The sequence below is a fragment of the Carcharhinus amblyrhynchos genome, chromosome 6 (genome assembly GCF_965287045.1).
Source record: "Carcharhinus amblyrhynchos chromosome 6, sCarAmb.v2.hapA, whole genome shotgun sequence".
NCBI lineage: Eukaryota > Metazoa > Chordata > Chondrichthyes > Carcharhiniformes > Carcharhinidae > Carcharhinus > Carcharhinus amblyrhynchos.
The window spans coordinates 126,116,331-126,137,578 of record NC_137329.1 but is presented as its reverse complement, the minus strand read 5'-3'; the positions used below and the strand labels follow the sequence as shown (position 1 = coordinate 126,137,578).

The 21,248-nt window shown below is 46.1% G+C and overlaps 1 protein-coding gene across 4 annotated transcripts in view; it reads left to right on the top strand.

The window, feature by feature from the left end:
* syt1a (synaptotagmin Ia) overlaps window positions 1-21,048 on the top strand; it is a 426,885-nt gene extending 405,837 nt beyond the window's left edge. For all 4 annotated transcript variants that reach the window (XM_080191440.1, XM_080191441.1, XM_080191443.1 and 1 more), the window contains 4 exons: window positions 1,128-1,295; window positions 11,131-11,248; window positions 19,364-19,497; window positions 20,718-21,048. In XM_080191440.1, the coding sequence (XP_080047566.1) occupies window positions 1,128-1,295; window positions 11,131-11,248; window positions 19,364-19,497; window positions 20,718-20,924 (627 nt within the window). In that variant the 3' untranslated portion in view covers window positions 20,925-21,048. The remainder of the gene's footprint in view (window positions 1-1,127; window positions 1,296-11,130; window positions 11,249-19,363; window positions 19,498-20,717) is intronic.
* Window positions 21,049-21,248: the final 200 nt, after the last annotated feature.

Below are 21,248 nucleotides of genomic sequence, written 5' to 3'. Positions count from 1 at the left end.
GCTCACTCCCACTGTCAGCTGGAAATAGGGGAAGTGGTTAGCTGTGATGTATTTGAGGTGACTGTAGATAAACACATGAGGGAAATGTAAAATGAGGGCCTTGGATGTCAAAATACTCACCAATGGGAACATTGGAATTAGGAGTGGGAGTAGGCCATTCGGCCCTTCAGGCCTGCTCTGCCATCCAATATGATCATGGCTAATACTTTACCTCAACATTGTACTCACACACTCTCCCCATACCCCGTGACACTGTTAACTTTGGGAAGGGTGACACAGCCAATAGAACTTAGGAGCGGGAGTGGGCAGTTCAGCCCTTCGAGCTCCGTTGTTTAACATGATCATGGCTGATCTTCTCCTAGTCTCAACTCCATTTTCCTGCCTGCTCCCCATCACCCTTTTCATCAGAATCATATCCATCTCTCCCGTGAATCAGTTGATTGACTCTGCCACCAGTGCACTCTGGGGCAGCGAGTTCCACAGATTCACAATGTCTGAGAGAAGTAGCTTCTCCCCATCTCAGTCTTGAACCTAACTCCCCTCGTTGTATATCTATGACCTCTTGTTCGAGACTGTCCCACAAGGGGGAATATCTGTCCAACGTCCACCTTATCAATCCTCGTTAGCATTTTATATATCAGTACCAGCGCAATCCATTCAAACATTCCTCATACGATGACCTTTTCATTCCGTGGAATCAATCTGGTGACCTTCCTCTGAACTGCCTCCAATGCCACCACATTTTCCCTCAGGCAAGGAGACCAAAACTGGACACGATATTCCAGGTGTGCTCTCACCAATGCCTTATACAATCGTAATAACACTTCTTTACTTTTAAAATCTAACCCTTTTGCAATAAATTCATCAGAGAATTCAACATAAACCTCTCTACCAAGAGAGTGGTTTGAATATGGGACTCACAGTCACAGGGAGTGCCTGAAATAAATAGCTTTAACAGAGGGAAAAAGAATGAGGTGACAGGGTGAGATGAAGGAGACGTGTGTGGAGTAGAAACACTGACATGAACTAACTGGGGCTGAGTTGTGTGTGTGTGTCACCCAATCTTTGTAATTCTGTGCAATGGTACAAGCTTCTCACTCAGGCTAAGTTATTTTGGATTTTCTCAGATTCCGTACTCAGAACTTGGAGGAAAAACCCTGGTGATGGCGGTTTATGACTTTGATCGATTCTCCAAACACGATGTCATTGGGGAAGTGAAAGTGCCGATGAATACGGTGGATTTTGGCCACGTTACTGAGGAGTGGAGGGATCTGCAAGGAGCTGAGAAAGAGGAGGTTAGTACCCTGAATATCGGACAGGCACCAGGTGTGGAATTCTGCTGTGGCCATGGAGAATGCAGCAGAGAGCTGTTATCCATCTCACTTCTGTTTGATTGATATAAGGTGCAGTGCCTGGACATGTTCCCCTTGCCTGCAGAGAGTAGGTCCATGAGTATGAATCCCTGAGTAGCTTCGAGCAAGTGTAAATGAGCCACAATGCCAGCCTTTGGGCAAATAAAAGGGATATGTTTGAGCTTTGTATCTTTTTTTAATTAAATAGGAGCTCGGGGAGCGCAGATATCCCATTGCTTTCTGCATGGCAACACCTGGGCCAATCAAAATTCACTTGCCAACTTTTAATGGGCAATTCGCCAAACCCCACCCCCCCACCACCGCTCTCCACCCACCCCCCCCCACACACACACACACACATACACACACACACCCTCTCACATCCCCCAACACCCATCCCCCCACAAACCCCCCCCACACCCCGCCCCCACACCCCCCCACGTCCACCCCACACCGTCACACACACACCCTCTCACATCCCCCCTCACCCGTCCCCCCACACCCCTCCCTCCACAACCCACCCCCCCACACCCCCCCCACATCCACCCCACACCCTCACACACACACACCCTCTCAAACCCCCACACACCCCCCCACAACCCCCCCCCACACCCACACACACACACCCACACACGCCCTCTCACACCCCCCCACAATCTCCACCCACGCCCTCCCCACATCCCCCTCACGCAAACACACACACACCCTCTCACACCATCCCACATCCCCCCCCCACAGCCCCCCCACACCCCCCCTATCACACACACACACACACACACTCACACACAGACGGCAATCTCCCTGAAGTTGAAGTCAGAGTTTTCAGTGGGTTTGAATTGCTTACCTGGATAGTTCTGTTAGACAGGAAATCCTAATCTATCTCCACCTGACACACCTGACATTCCCCTCCAGCCTCCGGAGTGACCTGACTAATCCCCACCACCTGACTTTCTCCTGATCCCTGAAACTCCTTCCTGTTCCAAGTTGACCAGCTCCCACCAACTGACACCCCCCAACACCCATCTCCCACCCTGGCCCACTCCTCAATCCCCCCTCCTCCACTGACCCAACCTGACTCAACCTCACCACCCTACCCAGCTGCCATGTGACACACCTTTCACCCAAGCCAGCTGGCACCATGGCCCCTCACCCACTTACCTCCCCCACCCTACCGAATCACGCATTTGTCACTCACACCCATTCCCTCCTGCACTCTTACACTCTAACACACTGAGAAGTTACAGCGAGTGCTGTAAGAAGGGATATGGTTTCTGCTCACATTCTCTACTCTGTCCCTGCCAAAATTTCCTGCATTGAGTGAGTTCTGCAGGAGCCTCCATCAGAAAGATCACAGGGAGATGAGTCGTTATTGTGTCTGATAAGGTCAGAACCACCTTGATGGGGAGATTTGGGCCAATTATCGAGTCATTATCACATTGCTGTTTCAGAGCTCCCGCTGTATGTAATCGATTGGCCTGTTTTCTGAGTTGTAACTGTGACTGCATTTCACAAGTATTTCACTGTCCGTAAGGAGCTTTGGAACGTGCTGAAGTTGTGAAAGTTATGATATAAATGCAAGTTCTTTCTCTCTGACTTTACTTGACAGCCTCGAGGCAGATCAGGAACTCCTCAGGAGTGAGGGTCTAACGGGAATGGGCAGGGCCAATCAAAACAGGACATTGCAGTTTCACGGTGGTTGCCTCGGTTTCAAGAGTTCTTGACAATGTCCATTTTTTAATGAACAATTTGCATTGTGGTTTTGTGTGTGTGTGTGTGTGTGTGTGTGTGTGTGTGTGGGGGGACGAGGGGGGGAAAACCAATGATGGTCACATGACCTAGGTAATCAGTTCAGTCCCGTGACAGTCAGGGATAATCAATGTGTGTTTTTGTGGCAAATTTTAACTGGATAAGTTGATAACGACTGTAAGAGCAGCCTTCACGATCCTTGACTTTTTAAATAAAGGCCCAGTGGATGTTAGAATGTAACCAGTGACAGCTTTGTATTGGATGTAAGGTGAGCAATGGGAATAAGATGTAAGGGTCAGCTGACCCAGTAAACCTTGAAACCAGTCACAGGGCGATGTAATAGTCAGCTGACCAGCTGATTCACTATCAATAAGGAACGATGTAGAATTATGGGGAGCTTGGAGTGGCCCAGGGCGAGGCCCCAAGTTTGGAGTAATGATGTTCCTTTATTAAACCCTTTCTTTGATTTATAAGTTGGAGTAAGTTTTGTTGTTGTTTCATTTGCTGCATTTTGAAGAGTTCCTTCAGAAGAAACAGTGTACAGGAGAGGAAAGGGATAACAAACCTTTATAACAAGAGTACACATCCGTATCCAACACCAATTCTCTTCCTGCACCTAGTGGTGCACTAAGACAAACTTTCACTTGTTTCCATAGCCAGCAATTCCTGGAACAGGTCAATAATCTGTTGCCAATGCCTTTAGTAAAGCAGTCAAACACTGGATGGGATGCCAATCAGATGGACTTTTGCACCAAGGGCATGGATTGAACCCTTTATCCCCTGTTGTAGACAACACTGGGGCATTACGTTGGGATAGTGAAGTGTATTCACCAACGAATCATGAGAAGGTAACACTCCTTCCCAGGATTATATCACAGAGCTGAGAGAATTTCTCAGCGTTTTTCCTGTTTTTGTTTATCTATATTGCCCAGAATTTGCTGCTTTTCCTCATCAGAGAAGTTACGCATGAGAAGTCACCAATTACGTAATAAATTCAGGAAAGCACCTCTGAATACGGTGCTGTCCTGACCTGATCCACTGACAATAACTGGAAGGTACTCTCTCTCTCACTTCATTTGGCTGATTATTTATGATCCTGTCAGCTGGAGTTTCGTTTTGCATCTTTACAATTGCCCTGTTCAATCATTCAGAAGAATCCGACAGTATATCGATCAGAGCTACACCCTTGTTGTCACAGGCAGTATTATTAGCACGCAGCCTCAACAGAAATGAGTTTGGTTTCATGCAAGAGCTTGCGCAAGCTTGACGTGACATTGAGAAATGTTACCAGCCGAGACCAAAGTGAAAGCAAGTGACAAAATCAGATGAGATGAACCATTGGAGAGAGCGACACACAGCAACAGCAGGAGGTGGAAAGAGAGAACAAGAGAAAGGGTGGGAATGAGAGGAAAGAGAAAAGGAAATAGGGATGAGAGAGAGGAGAAGAGGGGGAACAAAAGCTGGAACATGGTTCATGAGAAAGATTTTGGGAAATGCTGGTGCATTGCCAGGTTCAGCTCTGGGAATGGTTTGTTTTGTGGGGACTTTGTGGAAAGGCTTTAATCTGAAGCTCCAGCATTGTCCATCACTCATTGCCCAGGTCTGGTACTAATTGACTGCAACGCTACATTCCAAGTGCGGCTTAACTAAGGTTAAGAACATAAGAACATAAGAACATAAGAAATAGGAGCAGGAGTAGGCCATCTAGCCCTTCGAGCCTGCCCCGCCATTCAATAAGATCATGGCTGATCTGTCGCTGCTCAGTTCCACTTTCCCGCTTTCTCCCCATAACCCTTAATCCCCTCTCTTATCAAAAACCCATCAACCCGCGTCTTAAAATTATTTAGCGAGGCAGCCTCCACCACTTCAACGGGCAGAGAATTCCAGAGATTCACCACCCTTTGAGTGAAGAAGTTCCTCCTCAACTCCGTTCTAAACCGCCCCCCTTTTATCTTGAGGCTGTGCCCCCTAGTCCTACTGTCTTTTTTGAGCGGGAAGAGTCTCTCCACCTCTATCCTATCCATCCCATTCATCATCTTATACGTCTCAATGAGATCTCCCCTCATTCTTCTAAACTCTAACGAGTACAAGCCCAGTTTATTCAGCCTCTCCTCATAGCTCAACCCCCTCAACTCCGGTATCAGCTTAGTAAACCTCCTCTGCACTCCCTCCAAGGCCAAAATATCTTTGCGCAGGTGCGGCGCCCAAAACTGCACACAGTGCTCCAGCTGCGGCCTCACCAATGCCCTATACAGTTGCAGCAAGACCTCCCTACTTTTATATTCAATCCCCCTCGCTATGAAGGCCAGCATCCCATTTGCCTTCCTGACCACCTGCTGCACCTGCAAGCTGGGATTTTGCGACTCATGCACAAGGACCCCGAGGTCCCTCTGCACTGTCGCCTGCTGCAGTTTTTCGCCCCGTAAGTAATAGTCCTTCCTACCATTCTTCCTACCAAAGTTCAGCATGACTTGCCAATTTTTAAACTCAATACCTCGGCCGATGAAGGCAAACATGCTGTATGCCTTCTTGACTACCTTCTCCACCTGTATTGCCGCTTTCAGTGACCTGTGTACCTGTACACCCAGGTCCCTCGGCCTGTCAATACTCTTATGGGGATTGTGATTGATGGGTGAAAGGACTTGGTGCAAGTTATGATAAACACTAGTTAAACTTTAGCTGGATTGTTGTAACATTATTAAGTAACATTTACGCCACAGAAGGGCCAGGCAACCACCATCTCCCCTTGACATTCAGTGGTGTTACCATTTACTGTATATTTCCTATCTGTATTAGACCTTCCAAAATGCATTACCTCACATTTGTCCAGATTAAACTCCATCTGCCATCTCTCTGCCCAACTCTCCAACTGATCTATCTCCTGCTGTGTCCTCTGATGGTCCTCATCGCTATCTGCAAATCCACCAACCTTTGTGTCGTCCACAAACTTACTAATCAAACCAGTTACATTTTCCTCCAAATCATTTATATATATTACAAACAGCAAAGGTCCCAGCACTGATCCCTGAGGAACACCACTTGTCACAGCCCTCCATTCAGAAACACACCCTTCCACTGCTACCCTCTGTCTTCTTTGACTGAGCCAGTTTTGTATCCACCTTTTGCCAGCTCACCTCTGACCCCATGTGACTTCACCTTCTGCACCAGAAGGTCTTCCTCTTCATCCTCATCCTCCTCTTCATCATCTTCGTCAAGCTCACCATCATGTTCACACACACACACACACATACACACACACATACACACACACACACACACAAACACATATACAGACTCTGTTGACTAGATAGCTGATTAGTAATGGGATTTGGAATTTTATGGGATTTAATGGGATTGAGGGTTATAGATAGGCCTGGTACGTATGGATATGATCGGCGCAACTTGTGGGCTGAAGGGCCTGTTTGTGCTGTAGTGTTCTATGTTCTAATGCAGAGTGACACCAAACAGCATGGGCTCAATTCTCAGACCGGCTGAGGTTATTCATAAAGGCCCCTCCTTCTCAATCTTGCCCCTTGCCAGAAGTGTGGTGACCCTCAGGTTAAATCACCACCAGCCAGCTCTCTTTGAGGGGGAGAGCAGCCTGTGGTTGTCTGGAACTATGCCGACTTTATGTTTAGATATTTTTGTACCTTATAGATGCCTCCCATTCTTGAAAACCCATGCAAAGCATTTTTAAAATCTCAAGTGCTTAACCTCATAAAAACAAGCAAACTTCTATTCAGACCCCACATCAAAGACAACTAATCCTTTAATAGGCTCCGAATGGGATGGATAGGATAGAGGTGGAGAGACTCTTCCCACACAGAAAGGATAGTAGGACTAGGGGGCACAGCCTCAAGATAAAGGGGGGGCGGTTTAGAACGGAGTTGAGGAAGAACTTCTTCACTCAAAGGGTGGTGAATCTCTGGAATTCTCTGCCCGTTGAAGTGGTGGAGGCTGCCTCGCTAAATATTTTTAAGACGCGGGTTGATGGGTTTTTGATAAGAGAGGGGATTAAGGGTTATGGGGAGAGGGCGGGAATGTGGAACTGAGCCACGACAGATCAGCCATGATCTTATTGAATGGCGGGGCAGGCTCAAAGGGCTAGATGGCCTACTCCTGCTCCTATTTCTTATGTTCTTATGTTCTTAACTTGTTACTGAAAATGTGAATTCAGAAAACCTCCTGCTGAGATAATTGTAGATTTGAAAATCAGCCATGTGGTCATAAAGCGCTCTAAAGGACATGTTAAAAAATAATTATCTAATATAAGAGTATTTTTCATTTTTAAAGGACTGGGGATTTAAATAATTTCAGATCACAGAAGTTAAACTGACCTTATCCATCCTTCAAGTACATTCATATCTAATCCACAAATTTGTGATTCCCACACTGCAGGTTAAGACCCCTGAAGAATCCAAAATGCGGCCAGTATAAATGCAGCAAGCACTGTGTTCAAATGGCCACACCGAGTGTATGTTTCCCTCGTGTGGGTCACCACCATCGCCACACTGGCAGGGAAAAGTTGATCTGTTGAGAATAGAGAGCGAGACATCCAGATCCCACCCCTCATTTCTGGAAGTCCAGGAAGAATTCCTGGCTTTGTAAAAATCTGAGCCAAGCACTCACAGGTCGAAGGTTGGATGGAGAGGGGCAGTTGGCCAGAATTATGCACTGCTCCTAACTTAGCCCTGTCAGATGGACTACAGCAGGCCTCTGGAGTTTTACTTTAATGTTTCATCCAAAGACAGATAGCTCTGACATTGCAGCGCTTCCTTGCTGCTTGTGTTGTTTGTTCAAGTTCAGGAGATGGTTTGGATTAGCGAAACTCTAACTCAGGCACTCGCTGAGTTACTGATACCAAACCAAATTCAGCCATTCCAGATATAAACATTCTCCATTGGAATTAAGAACAAGGATTTCTGGAATTAAAACAATTCACATTTCTGTGGCATCTTCCTGACCTAAGGACAGCCCCATTATCCAGTCTTTAAAATACTTTTTGAAACATGGTGATTATTATAATGTCAGGAAACATCACAGCCAATCTGTGCACTGAGAGTTCCGGCAAACAATAATGAAATAAATATCTACTGAAGGATAGAGAACGGCAGCACACTGGGGATATTCTCTTTCCTGTCTGTTAGAGAGACTCACAATGCTTTTGTTTAATGTCTCCACTGAAAGACGGCACCTCCAACAGTGCAGGACTCCTTTAGTGCTGCATTAGGAATATCAGCTTCACCATAGAATCCCTACAGTGCAGGAGGGACCATTCGGCCCATTGAGTCTGCACTAACTCTCCGACAGACCATCCCACCCAGACCAGACATTGCTGTACCCCGCATAGTTACCCCTAACCTGGGACACTAAGGGGCAATTTAGCATGGCCAATCAACAGGAGGAAACCGGAGCACCCGGAGAAAACCCACGCAGACACGGGGCAAATATGCAGACTCCACACAGACAGTCACCCAAAGTCGGACTTGAACCCAAGTCCCTGGCGCTGTGGGACAGCAGTGGTAACCACTGTGCCACCATGCCAGCTGAATTATGTGGTCAAATTTCTGGAGTGGAGCCTTCTGACTTAGAGAGAGGGTCCTATCTCCAGGACCAATGTGCAGGAATGGACTTTATGGTGGAATAAGTGACAGATTTGCAAATGGAAACAGAAACTGGTAGCAGGAGGAGGCTGTTCGGCCCTTCGAGTCTGCTCTGCCATTCATCTTGATCGTGACTGATCATCGAATTCAACATCCTGATCCCTCCTTCCTCCCATATTCCTCAATCCCTTTAGCCCCAAGAGCCAAATCTAATTCCATCTTGAAATCAGGCAATGTTTTGTCCTCAACGACTTTTTGTGGGAGTGAATTCCACACCACCCTCTGGGTGAAGAAATTTCCCCTCACCTCAGTTCTAAAAGGTTTACCCCTTATCCTCAAACTGTGACCCCTAGTTCTAGACCCCCATCCCCCCCAGCCATTGGGAACATTCTTTCTGAACCTGCCCTGTTAGAATGTTATAAGTTTCTATCAGATCCCCTCTCAGTCTTCTAAATCCCAGTGAATATAATCCTAACTGATTTAGTTTCTCCTCATATGACAGACCTGCCATCCCAGGAATCAGCCTGGTGAACCTTCGCTGCGCTCCCTCTATAGCAAGGAACATCCTTCCTCAGATAAGGACACCAAAACTGCACACAAAACTCCAGGTGTGGCCTCACCAACAACCTATACAATTGCAGCAAAACACCCCCTATCCCTATACTCAAATCCTCTTGCTATGAAGGCCAACATACCATTTGCCTTCTTTACTGCCTGCTGTACCTGCACGCTTACTTTCAGTGGAATCCTCGATAATGGGCTCTAACAACACCCCCACCCCCCGCCCTCCCCCCGTACCGATGTTAGGCTCACTGGTTCCCTATTTTCTCTCTATCTCCCTTTTTGAATCACGGGCTTACACTAACTACCCTCCAATCTGTAGGAACCAGTTCAGAGTCCAAAGAAGTTTGGAAAATAACCACCAATAGATCCACTATTTCCAGGGCCACTTCCGTAAATATTCTGGGATAAAGATTATTAGGCCCTGGAAAATTACCCACCTTCAATCCCATCAATTTCCCCAAACTATTTCTCTACAAATGCTGATTTCCTTCAGTTCAATACTAAAACATGTTTCTCTCAGCACTTCTGGCATTTGAGGATTGTACAATCATTGAATTCCTGCAGTGCAGAAGAAGGCCATTCAGCCCATCGAGTCTGCACCGACAACAATTCCACCCAGGCCCAATCCCCACAACCCCATGTATTTACCCATCTAATCCCCTGATGCTGAGGGGCAATTTAGCGTGGCCAATCCACCCTAACCTGTGTATTTTTGGACTGTGGGAGGAAACCGGAGCACCCGGAGGAAACCCACACAGACACGGGGAGAATGTACAAACTCCACTCAAGACAGTGAACCAAGGCTAGAATTGAACCCGGTCTCTGGCGCTGTGAGGCAGCAGTGCTAACCCCTGTGCCACCGCGGTGCTGCTATGGCTGAGTGACGTCAAACCCCGAAAGCTTGTGAGTTTACTATCAAATAAATCGGTTGGACTTAAACCAGGTGTTGTCAGACTTTTTACTGTGTTTACCCCAGTCCAACGCCGGCATCTCCACATGATGTCAGAGGTCACAGGGCAGCAGGAAGGAGGGTGGGAGGGCAAGAATGGCAGAGGGATTTGAAAATAAGGATGAGAATTTTAAAGTAGAGGCGTTTTGACGTTTTGGCATTTATTGGTAGGGGGATTGAATTTAGGAGTCGCAGCGTCATGATGCAACTGTACACAACTCTGGTGCGGCCGCACTTGGAGTATTGTGTGCAGTTCTGGTCCCCACATTATAGGAAGGATGTAGAGGCTTTGGAGAGGGTGCAGAGGAGGTTTACCAGGATGTTGCCTGGTATGGAGGGGAGATCCTATGAGGAGACACTGAGAGATTTGGGGTTGTTTTCGCTGGAAAGAAGGCGGCTAAGAGGGGATCTTATTGAAACATATAAGATGATTAGAGGTTTAGACAGGGTAGATAGTGATAGCCTTTTTCCTAGGATGGAGAAAGCTAGCACGAGGGGGCACGGCTTTAAATTAAGTGGGGGTAGTTATAGGACTGATGTCAGGGGTAGGTTCTTTACCCAGAGGGTGGTGAGGGACTGGAATGCCCTGCCAGCTGCAGTTGTAAATGCGCCTAGTTTGGGGGCGTTTAAGAGATCTGTGGATAGGTTTATGGACGAAATGGGATTGGTTTAGATTAGTGGGTTAGTGTTGTTTTTTTTTAAAAGCTGGTCGGCGCAACATCGTGGGCCGAAGGGCCTGTTCTGCGCTGTAATATTCTATGTTCTATGTTCTATGTTCTATGTGACCCAGGAGCTCATGTGTGGGTCAGTGATGCAGAGGGAGCGATGGGTGAATGGGACTTGGTACAATTGTCAGCAAAGAAACTGTCTGAATGTTTAATTCGATTCTAAATCAGGTGTTTATCTACTTTCACAGCAAGAGAAATTGGGCGACATTTGTTTTTCGCTTCGTTATGTCCCAACCGCGGGAAAGCTGACTGTTGTCATTCTGGAGGCGAAGAACCTGAAGAAGATGGATGTGGGAGGGTTATCAGGTGAGCAAAACTCTCCAACATTGTCTTTCCAACTCAGCATCACAATCTGATAGGCCACCGCACCGTGTGACTGCTCCTGACTAGATGGAAAGATTTAATCCAGATTGCAATTGTCAGAAAAGACAGACTGCGGTTGAAATGAAAAGCAGAACTGTTATTAGACCAGCCTCCCAGCACTCTGCGCATTGCTGATCCTCATAATTACAGAAATGATATCGAGGCCCTGGAGAAGGTGTCAGGAAGATTCACAGGGCAGATACCGGGACTGAGAGGTTCTAACGAGCAGGAAGGACCAAACAGGAGTAGTGAGGTCTTGTTCCAGTTGTACAGGGGCTCAGCTAGACCACACCTGGAGCACTGTGCGTAGTTCTGGTCCCCTTACCTCAGGAAGGATATTATTGCCACAGAGGGAGCACAACAAAGGTTTACCAGACTTGTTCCGGGGTTGGTGGGACTGTCTTATGAAGAGAGACTGGGTAAACTGGGCCTGTATTCTCAAGAGTTTTGAAGAATGAGAGCTGATCTCACTGGAACCTACAAAATACTTAAAGAATGGACCGGGTCGATGTGGGTCAGACGTTTCCTCTGGTTGGGGAGTCTAGAATCCGGGGGCGGGCGAGGGGGGGGGCACAATTTCAGAATAAGGGGGAAGCCACTTAGGACCGAGATGAGAAGAAATATCTTTACTCAGAGGTTGGTGAATCTTTGGAATTCTCGACCCCAGAGGCTGCAGACGTTCAGTCACTAAATATGTTTCTGACAGAGATTGGTAGATTTCTGAGCAGATTTACTGAACACAGTTTCATAACTTATCATTGTAGATATCTAATGCAATATAGTTTCTGTGTACGTGTCTGTCTTTCTGTCTTTTTGTCTGTCTATCTCTTTATGTGTTTGTCTTTCTGTGCACCTGCCTGTTTGTCTGTCTATGTGTCTTTGTGTCTGTAAGTTTGTCTGTGTGCCTGCGTGCATCTCTGTGCTTGTCTGCCTATGTGTCTGTCTGTCGTCTCTGCCTGTGTGTGTCTCTGCCTGCCTCTGTGTTTGTTTGCCTGAGTGCCTCTTTGTGTTTTCCAATGTTTATGTGTGTGTGTGTGTGTGTATCTGTCTGCCTGTGTGTGCGTGTGAGTGTCTGCCTGTGTGTGTGTTTGTGTGTGTGTGTGTCTGTGTGTGTCTGCCTCTGTGTGTGTGTGTTTGTGTGTGTGTGTGTAAGTGCGTGAGTGTGTGTGTGTGTGAGTGTGTGAGTGTGAGTGTGTGCGTGTGTCTGTGTGTATCTGCCTCGTACAGTTTCTGCATATTAATTATCAATAACACCAGAGGTTTCTGCACATTCCTGTTTGTTGTTTATTCTTGTCGGTTATAATAGTTTTTCGAACTGTTTCTTCTCACAACAGTCCCACAGCTAAAAAATCTAAACTAATAAAGTGTTTAGCGCTGGAAGGGGAAAAAACACTGATAAATCTGACAGCATAAAGAGAAAACAATTTCGCAAAGTGACTGCACTTCTATCTTGCGCTGACAGTCGAGTTGTTGGCAATCAGAAAGATGCCCAGGGGATTAACGATTTAAAGAATATAAGAACTGTTTAGCCTTCCTGATATTGAAAGTCAGACTTGGTAAACTCGCAATTACAGAACACAGTGCGTGATCAAAAACCCTCCTTCACACCAAAACTAGCCTGATGCAACTTGGGCAGGAAAGAACTTGCATTTATATAGCACCTTTCACAACCTTGGGATGCCTGAAAGTGCTTTATAACCAATGAAGCAGCTTTTCAAGTGTTGTCACTGTTGTAAAGTTCAAAACCTGATGGCTAATTTGTGCCCAGCAAACTCCACTTTCCGTGATATGGTAATGACCGGATCATCTGCTTTGTGGTAGTTTGGTTGTGGGAGAAACGTTGGCCGATACACCAGGAAGATCCCGCCGGCTGTCTTTAGGATCCTGCCATGGAATCATTTAAACCCAGCTGAGAGGGTGGATGAGGCTTCAGTTCACTGGGAGCAGCTTTCAATCTTGTAGAACAATGGATCGCCGTATTGATCAACTCTGGGTAAAGCATCACCCAGTGTGTGTCAGGAGCCCCAGCCTGGCATGGCAGCCTCTGCCACATTTAGTACAGAGGGAGGCATGGTTCACCAACACTCTTCTCAGCCCAGCTGAGCTCCTTGTTTCAATTGTCTCTTCCGAAATCCTTTCAAACATCCAGCAACAAGAGGCCACACCCGTCAGTGACCATCTCCTATCATTTTCACATCTCAGTCACAGCCTGCCTTGTGTTGGAGACCTGGGGCCCAGTGACCCATTCACCGTCCAAACACCCTTTGGAGATACAGCCATCATCCATCCAATGAACATGCTGAGTCAGCACAGACATCATTGGCTTAGCAATGAGTGTTTACTGATGGGATTAGTAAACTTCAGAACCTCTGTTGGTGACCTGATCCTGCCAGGAGATACGGAGAGTATGTCTGAGACAGTGAAGGTGGAAGCGGTTCATCTTCTCTTCTGCCCAGCTGGTATTGTCCATGTCTCCTCACTGTGGAGGAATGTGCTGAGGACACAACTTGGTGAACTCACAGTCTGGTGTTCTCAGTTGAGTTGCTGTTGTCCCAAACTTGTTACAGGTGCAAGCATCTTTCATTTGTCACTGAAGGTGCTCTCACTGTGGAATGTTAGTGTAGCACCATTAATATAGAGCAATTCTCTGATGAAGACTTGGCACAGCTTAGTCTTGGATCTCAAGTGAGTGAGACAGAGCAGTCAGTTCACCAGGAGGAAGGCAGCAATGAGGAGTTTCAATGTCCTCTTTCACCCTCTTGGTGAACCTCAATTTCTGTCAGTTCTGGTACGTAAGGAAAACACCCTCTGAAGACTTGAAGACAAATAATATGAACAAAGGAGAGTATCCGGGAGTAACAGTGCCAGAACATAACCCTGTTTGACTCCATTGTGTATCTCCAAGTGTTTCTGCTGCTGCTCCATCACTTTATCCATTATGTTGTTGTGGAAAGGGGAGATTACACTGAGCTGCTTTTCCACGCAGCTAGCTTTATCCAACAGCTTAAAGAGATCACCTCTGCTCACAGGGTCAGATGTTTTGGTGAGTTCAATGAAGACAATTATTATAGTGATCTTACTGCTCAAAACATTTCTCTTGCAGCTGGTCAGACTGGTCATGTCAATTGTGGATCTTCCAGTTCTAAACCCCTGGCTGGGATTTGGGGTGGAAATCATTCAGCGAGTGTCAACAATCTGACAAGAGGAATGCGGGCGAATATATTCCCCACGATGCCTGGCAGGTGCTGCCTGATGGCTGTTGCAGTCACGATGTTTGTCCTTGTTCTTGTACAGGATTGCAATCTTTGCATCATGTATCCCAGCCCACTGTCCCCTCTCAAAGCCAGAGTGATTTTAGCATTCTGAAGTGCTTGTTTCCTGTGCTTGATGAGATCAGTATAATAACAGCGCCTGGAGCTGATTCACTTGCCTGGAGCTTTGCTCATGGCAAGCGAATGAATGACTTTGCTAAGCTCCTCCATCAGTGGCTTGATATCCAGCTCCATCACGACAGGCAGGATTTCAGATGGGGGCCTCCTTTTAACTTCTCATCTAAATGAAGGCACCACAAAGAGCTCTAAATATTGTTGTTCAGAGAGAATCAGATATACTTGTACAAGGGAAAGTTAGCACAAGGGCACAGCAAACAGTTAGGAAGGCAAATAGAATGTTGGCCTTTATTGCAAAGAATTTGTCTACAAGAATAGAGAAGATTTTCCCCAATTGTACAGAACTTTGGTGACACTACACATGGAGTATTGCATGCTGTACTGTGTGCTTCTGGTGAGGAGGGAATTAGCGACATGAGATTTGGTTTTGCTGACACTGAAAGCTATTTGCAACATGATGCTGACTTGTCAGATATGGAACATGGGATAGAAGGAGGCCATTCAACCCCTCAAGCCTGTGCAAGGGAGCCAACAGAGCTTGAAGCTTAAGGGGCTGAATGACGTCCTCACCCGGAGATGAGGGGGTTGGACTATGAAGAGAGACTAAATAGACTGGGTCTGTACTCTTTGGAGTTCAGAAGGATGAGGGGGGATCTTATAGAGACGTATAAGATAATGAAGGGGATGGATAGGGTAGAGGTAGAGAGATTCTCCCCACTTAGAAAGGATAGCAGGACTAGAGGGCACAGCCTGAAGATAAGGGGGGGGACAGTTTAGAACGGAGTTGAGGAGGAACTTCTTCACTCAAAGGGTGGTGAATCTCTGGAATTCTCTGCCCGTTGAAGTGGTGGAGGCTGCCTCGCTAATATATTTAAGACGCGGGTTGATAGGTTTTTGACAGACAGGGGAATTAAGGGATATGGGGAGAAAGCGGGAAAGTGGAACTGATCCACTTCAGATCAGCCATGATCTTATTGAATGGCGGGGCAGGCTCGAAGGGCTAGATGGCCTACTCCTGCTCCTATTTCTTATGTTCTTATGTTCTTACGATTTTGTGTTTCATATCTGACAGCCCAGCATCATGTCGCAAACAGCTTTTAGCATCAGCAAACCAGATCCCTAACACTAATTCCCCTTTCACCAGGAGAAAGACAGCAATGAAACGAGGCACTGGACACTGCAAAGGCAGTGGGCCCTGATAACAAGTCTTCCATAGTACTGAAGACTTGTGTTCCAGAACTTGCTGCTCCCCTGGCCAAGCTCTTCCAGTACAGTTACAACACTGGCATCTCCCCGACAATGTGGAACATTCCCAGATATGTCCTGTAGACAAAAAGCAGGACAAATCCAACCTGACCATTTACCACCCAATCAGTCTACTCTCGATCATCAGTAAAGTGATGGAAGGGGCCATCGACAGTGCTATCCCCAGCACCTGCTCAGCAATAACCTGCTTAGTGACGCCAGGTTTGGGTTTCGCCAGGGGGTCACTCAGCTCCTGACCTCATTACAGCCTTGGTTCAAACATGGACAATAGAGCTGAATTCCAGAGGGAAGGTGAGAGTGACTGCTTTTGATATCAAGGCTGCATTCAACCGAGTGTGACATCAAGAAGCCCGAGTGAACCTGGAGTCAATGAGAATCAGGAGGCAAACTCTGCACTGGTTGGAGTCATTCCTGGCACATAGGAAGATGGTTGTGGTTGTGGAGGGTCAGTCATCTCAGCTCCGGGACATCTCTGCAGGAGTTCCTCAAGGTTAGTGTCCTGGGCCCAACCATCTTCAGCTGCTTCATCAATGACCTTCCCTCTGTCATAAGGACAGGAATGGGAATGTTCACTGATGATTACACAATGTTCAGCACCATTCACAACTCCTCAGATACTGAAGCAGTTCATGTCTAAATGCAACAAGATCTGGACAATATCCAGGTTTGGGCTGACAAGTGGCAAATTGCATTTGTGCCACACAAATACCAAGCAATGACCATTGCCAAGAGAGACTCTAACCACCACCCCTTAACATTCAATGGTGTAATCATCACTGAATCCCCCTTGGGATTACCATTAACCATTAACCAGAAACTCAACTGGACAAACACAGTGGCTACAAAAGCAGTTTAGAAGCTGGGAATACTGCGGCGAGTAACTCACCTCCTGACTCCCCAAAGCGTGTCCACCATCTACAAGGCACAAGTCAGGAGTGTGATGGAATACTCCCCACTTGCCCAGATGGGTACAGCTCCAACAATGTTCAAGAAGCTCAACACCATCCAGGACAAAGCAGCCCCACTTGATTAGTACCACATCTACAAACATTCAATCCCACCACCACCAACACTTAGTAGCAGCAGTGTGTACTATCTACAAGATGCACTGCAGCAACTCACCAAAGATCCTTAGACAACACCTTCTAAACCCATGACAACTTCCATCTAGAAAGACAAGGGCAGCAGATACATGGGAACACCACCGCCTGTAAGTTCCCCTCCAAGCCACTCACTATCCTGACTCAGAAATATATCGCCGTTCCTTCACAATCACTGGATCAAAATCCTGGAATTCCCTCCCTAATGACATTGAGGGTCAACCCATAGAACATGGACACAGCGATTCAAGAAGGCAGCTCACCGCCACCTTCTCAAGGGCAACGAGGGATGGGCAATAAATGCTGGCCAGTCAGCAACACCCCATGTCTCATGAATAAAAAGAAGCTGTATAAGCAATTGTCTCTTCCAAATGGATAGAGATGCCCTGGTCCTTTCAGACTAATTACTTTGACTTGCTATTAAGCAGGGAGATTACAAAGGAAAATGGAGAGTGATCAAGAAACTATGTTTGAAAGTGGATCAGTAGAATCATATAGCACAGAAGGAGTTTGCTTGGCCCATCACGTCAGTGTAGGCTCTAGCTGAAGGACAAGCATCGACACAATGGACCGAATGGCTTCATTTGTGCTGGAATTTCTAGGGTTTGGTGAAACATGGACAGATACTCTTGGCTGAAAAGTAGAATTAAGTATTATAAACAAAACAAAAACACAGTTATTATTTCATATTCAGTGATGTGATCCACTGGAAAGATTTACACAAATAACCAGTGTGTATCACAAAATGAAGACACATCTTTCCAATGAGTTGACTTATTCATGAATATATTGTTTAAAGGAAAGCTTAAAGAAAACATCTTAAGTGTAATCATCGCAAACCGAGAGTAAATAAAAGATCTAACATTCTGATGGAAAACAATCAGCTTCAATGATTCTATAACACTTTTATTCACATTTGTCTATAACTCCAAAAGCAATGTGTAAAGTCACAGAACCATTCGGATAAAAGTGTTACAATGGAAGCCTTTCAAATTGCTGTAAAAAATCAAAATGCAAAATAATGGACAATTTAATCAGACACTGGATTTAAAATTGATATTGGTTTGGTAATTTTATTGACCTTCTTTCTGATTAAAAGTTCTTTATGTGAGGAGGAGACGGAGAGAATTGTTCTTACCCAGCGAGTTGTCGTGATCTGGGAGGCCCTGCCTGATAGGGCAGTAGAAGCAGATTCAAGAATAAGTTTCAGAGGGCAATTTAATAAATAGATGCAAAGAGAAATTTTACATTGCTCTGTGCAAAGGACAGATGAAATGGGATTGGTTGGACAGCTCTTCCAAAGAGTCAACACAGATACAATACAGTCTCTGCCTGTGGTGTAAAATTTGAGAAAGATAGAGAAACCTCCTTCCAAAAAAGGCCCCATCAGCCTCATCAACTTCAAACTGGTTTTCATCCATTCTACGATCAATAGTTTGTGACACATTCAAGTAGAACTAATAGTCCCGTATTGAATCAATGCAGTTTACAGTTTAAAATTGCAATGTGGGATCAAGATGTCATTCTGGGTGAAAGCATTAACATGGGCTGCTTGGTCTCTCTCTCTCTGCATCCACCTTGTCATTGTTTTGTGTCAAAGAGAGGAACTTGCACTTTTCCAGCACCTTTCCAGTTCACCTCCCAAAATGCTTCACAGCCAATGACATACTTTTGAAGAGCAGTCACTTTTGTAGTGTGGGTAAACAGGGTGGAGAAAGATTGGACGTTGATTGGCTGTGAATTAAACTGCATGACGTTAAGGAAACTATTCTTCAGGAATAATACTTGCTGGTGGATTGAATGGTAGCCTCAGAGTCTGAAAGGTTATGGTTACAGGTCCTGGTCTGAGCACATAATCCAGGCTAACGCTCCCAGTGCAGTACTGAAGGAGTGCTGCACTGTTGGAGATGCTAGCCTTCACATGGACTGTTAACTAGAGGCACATCTACCTTCTCAGGTCAATGTCCAAGACTGCATGGCCATTATTTTGGAGAAGAGCAGGGGTGTTCTCTCCAGAGCCTGACCAATATTTAACCCTCCAGCAACATCACTATTTCAAATGTTTGCAGTGCGCTGCTCTACATTACAGCAGGTGGGAGCCTGAGAGGTGCTGTCAAAGTGTGAGTCTTTTTAATCGAAGCAGAAATTGCAGCAGGTCAGTCTGTAAGGAGGTGAAATGCAAATGCACACATTTGCAAACTATTTACTGGGAACAAATTTGCATTAAAATGCCAACCCTGTTCTGAGTTATGGCCTGACCCTTAGCCACATTTTTATCCCTTTGTCATTATTGTTTTTCCCAGATCCATATGTGAAGATTCATCTGATGCAAAACGGCAAAAGACTGAAGAAAAAGAAGACAACAATTAAGAAGAATACTCTTAACCCGTATTACAATGAATCATTCAGCTTTGAAGTACCATTTGAACAAATACAGGTAATGTCAGTTCTTGCATCCAATTTGTCTTTACTCATCTGGAGGGTGTTGGGTGTTGCTGGCTGGGCCATCACTAACTGAAGGGAGCGGTTTGCTGGTCTATTTCAGGACAGTTAGGAGTCGATCACATTGCTGTGGGTTCTGTGGCTGCTGAGGATCAGATTAGTGCCAGTGACACAGGATTTAAGTGGGAAGCAGTAGTATAGTGCCAGCGTATTGTCACTATACGAGTAGTTCAAAGACTCAGAGTAAGACTCAGGATAGCCCTGGCTTCCATGGTTCAAACCCCATCATGGCAGATGGTGAAATTTGGAATTAAAAGTCTAATGATGACCGTGAAACTATTGTCAATTGTTTCATCTGGTTCACTAGCGGCACGGTGGTTAGCACTGCTGCCTCACAGTGCCAGGGACCTGGGTTCGATTCCCAGCTTGGGTCACTGTGCTTGCAGAGTCTGCACATTCTCCCCGTGTCTGTGTGGGTTTCCTCTGGGTGCTCCGGTTTCCTCCCACAGTCTGAAAGGCATGGGAGTTAGGTTGCATTGGCCTTGCTAAATTCTTCCTCAGGTGAACAGGTGTCGGAGTGTGGTGACTAGGGGATTTTCACACTAACTTTGTTGCAATGTTAACATAAGTCTGCTTGTGACACTAATGAATAAACTGTTAACTTTAACATCCTTTAGGGAAGGAAATCTGCCGTCCTTACCTGGTCTGGATCCACAGCAATGTGGTTGACTCTTAAATGCCCTCTGAAATGGAGGGTAATTAGGAGTGAGCAATAAATGCTGTCCCAGCCAGAGACACCAACATCCCATAAAACAAATGTTAAAAAACACCCTGCTTTAGCTGAGGTGGGTTTGGGATCTACCCCCATGCCGTCGCTGTGCTGGAGATTGTAACACTGTGGGTATAGGTTGTACCTGCAGGCGGGCAGAGAATAGGGTTATATTGAGTGGGAGTGCCACCAACCATTGGATGGCTCAATAGTAATAGTTAGTGTTAACTCATTGACCTATTGCACAGTGTCACTATTCACTCTGTTAAAATGTACTCTGTAAATAAGGTAAATAATAAATAATGACTCATTGTCAAAGAGGTGCTAAATAATACTAAATTATATCTTACGTTATCAAAGTGTGATCAAATCAGAATTTAACATCTGAAGAGTGGCATTTCATTAATATTCCTCTCGTACCTCTTCCCCTATTTACCTTCACACAGAAAGTACAAGTTGTTGTCACTGTCCTGGACTATGACAAGATAGGCAAGAACGACGCCATTGGCAAAGTCTTTGTGGGCTATAACAGCACGGCTGCCGAGCTGCGCCATTGGTCAGACATGCTGGCCAACCCAAGACGTCCCATAGCGCAGTGGCACACTCTGCAGAACGAGGAAGAAGTGGACGTCGCTCTTGGCTTGAAGAAATGAGAAGCCTCTCCATGTCCCTCCCTCCTTTTAGTACTCATCATCAGTGTGTGTAAATACCTCAACCCCCATCAATCCAGCCACTTCCACTTTGAATCTCTCGAAGCTGCTTCTCCCCCACCCACCCCCCAGCCCCTCTCGCCCCCCCCCCCCCCCCCCCCCACCGCCCCTCCTTCCCCCCTTCCCCACACCCTCTCCCGCTCCATTATTAAACGTAAATTCTGGTGTAAAAAAAAATGTTCCTTGGGCACTTCATCTCATCAACCCTGTCCAAAACCATCACCCTTTAAGCAATATGATCTGTATAGATAGAGCATGATCGAAATA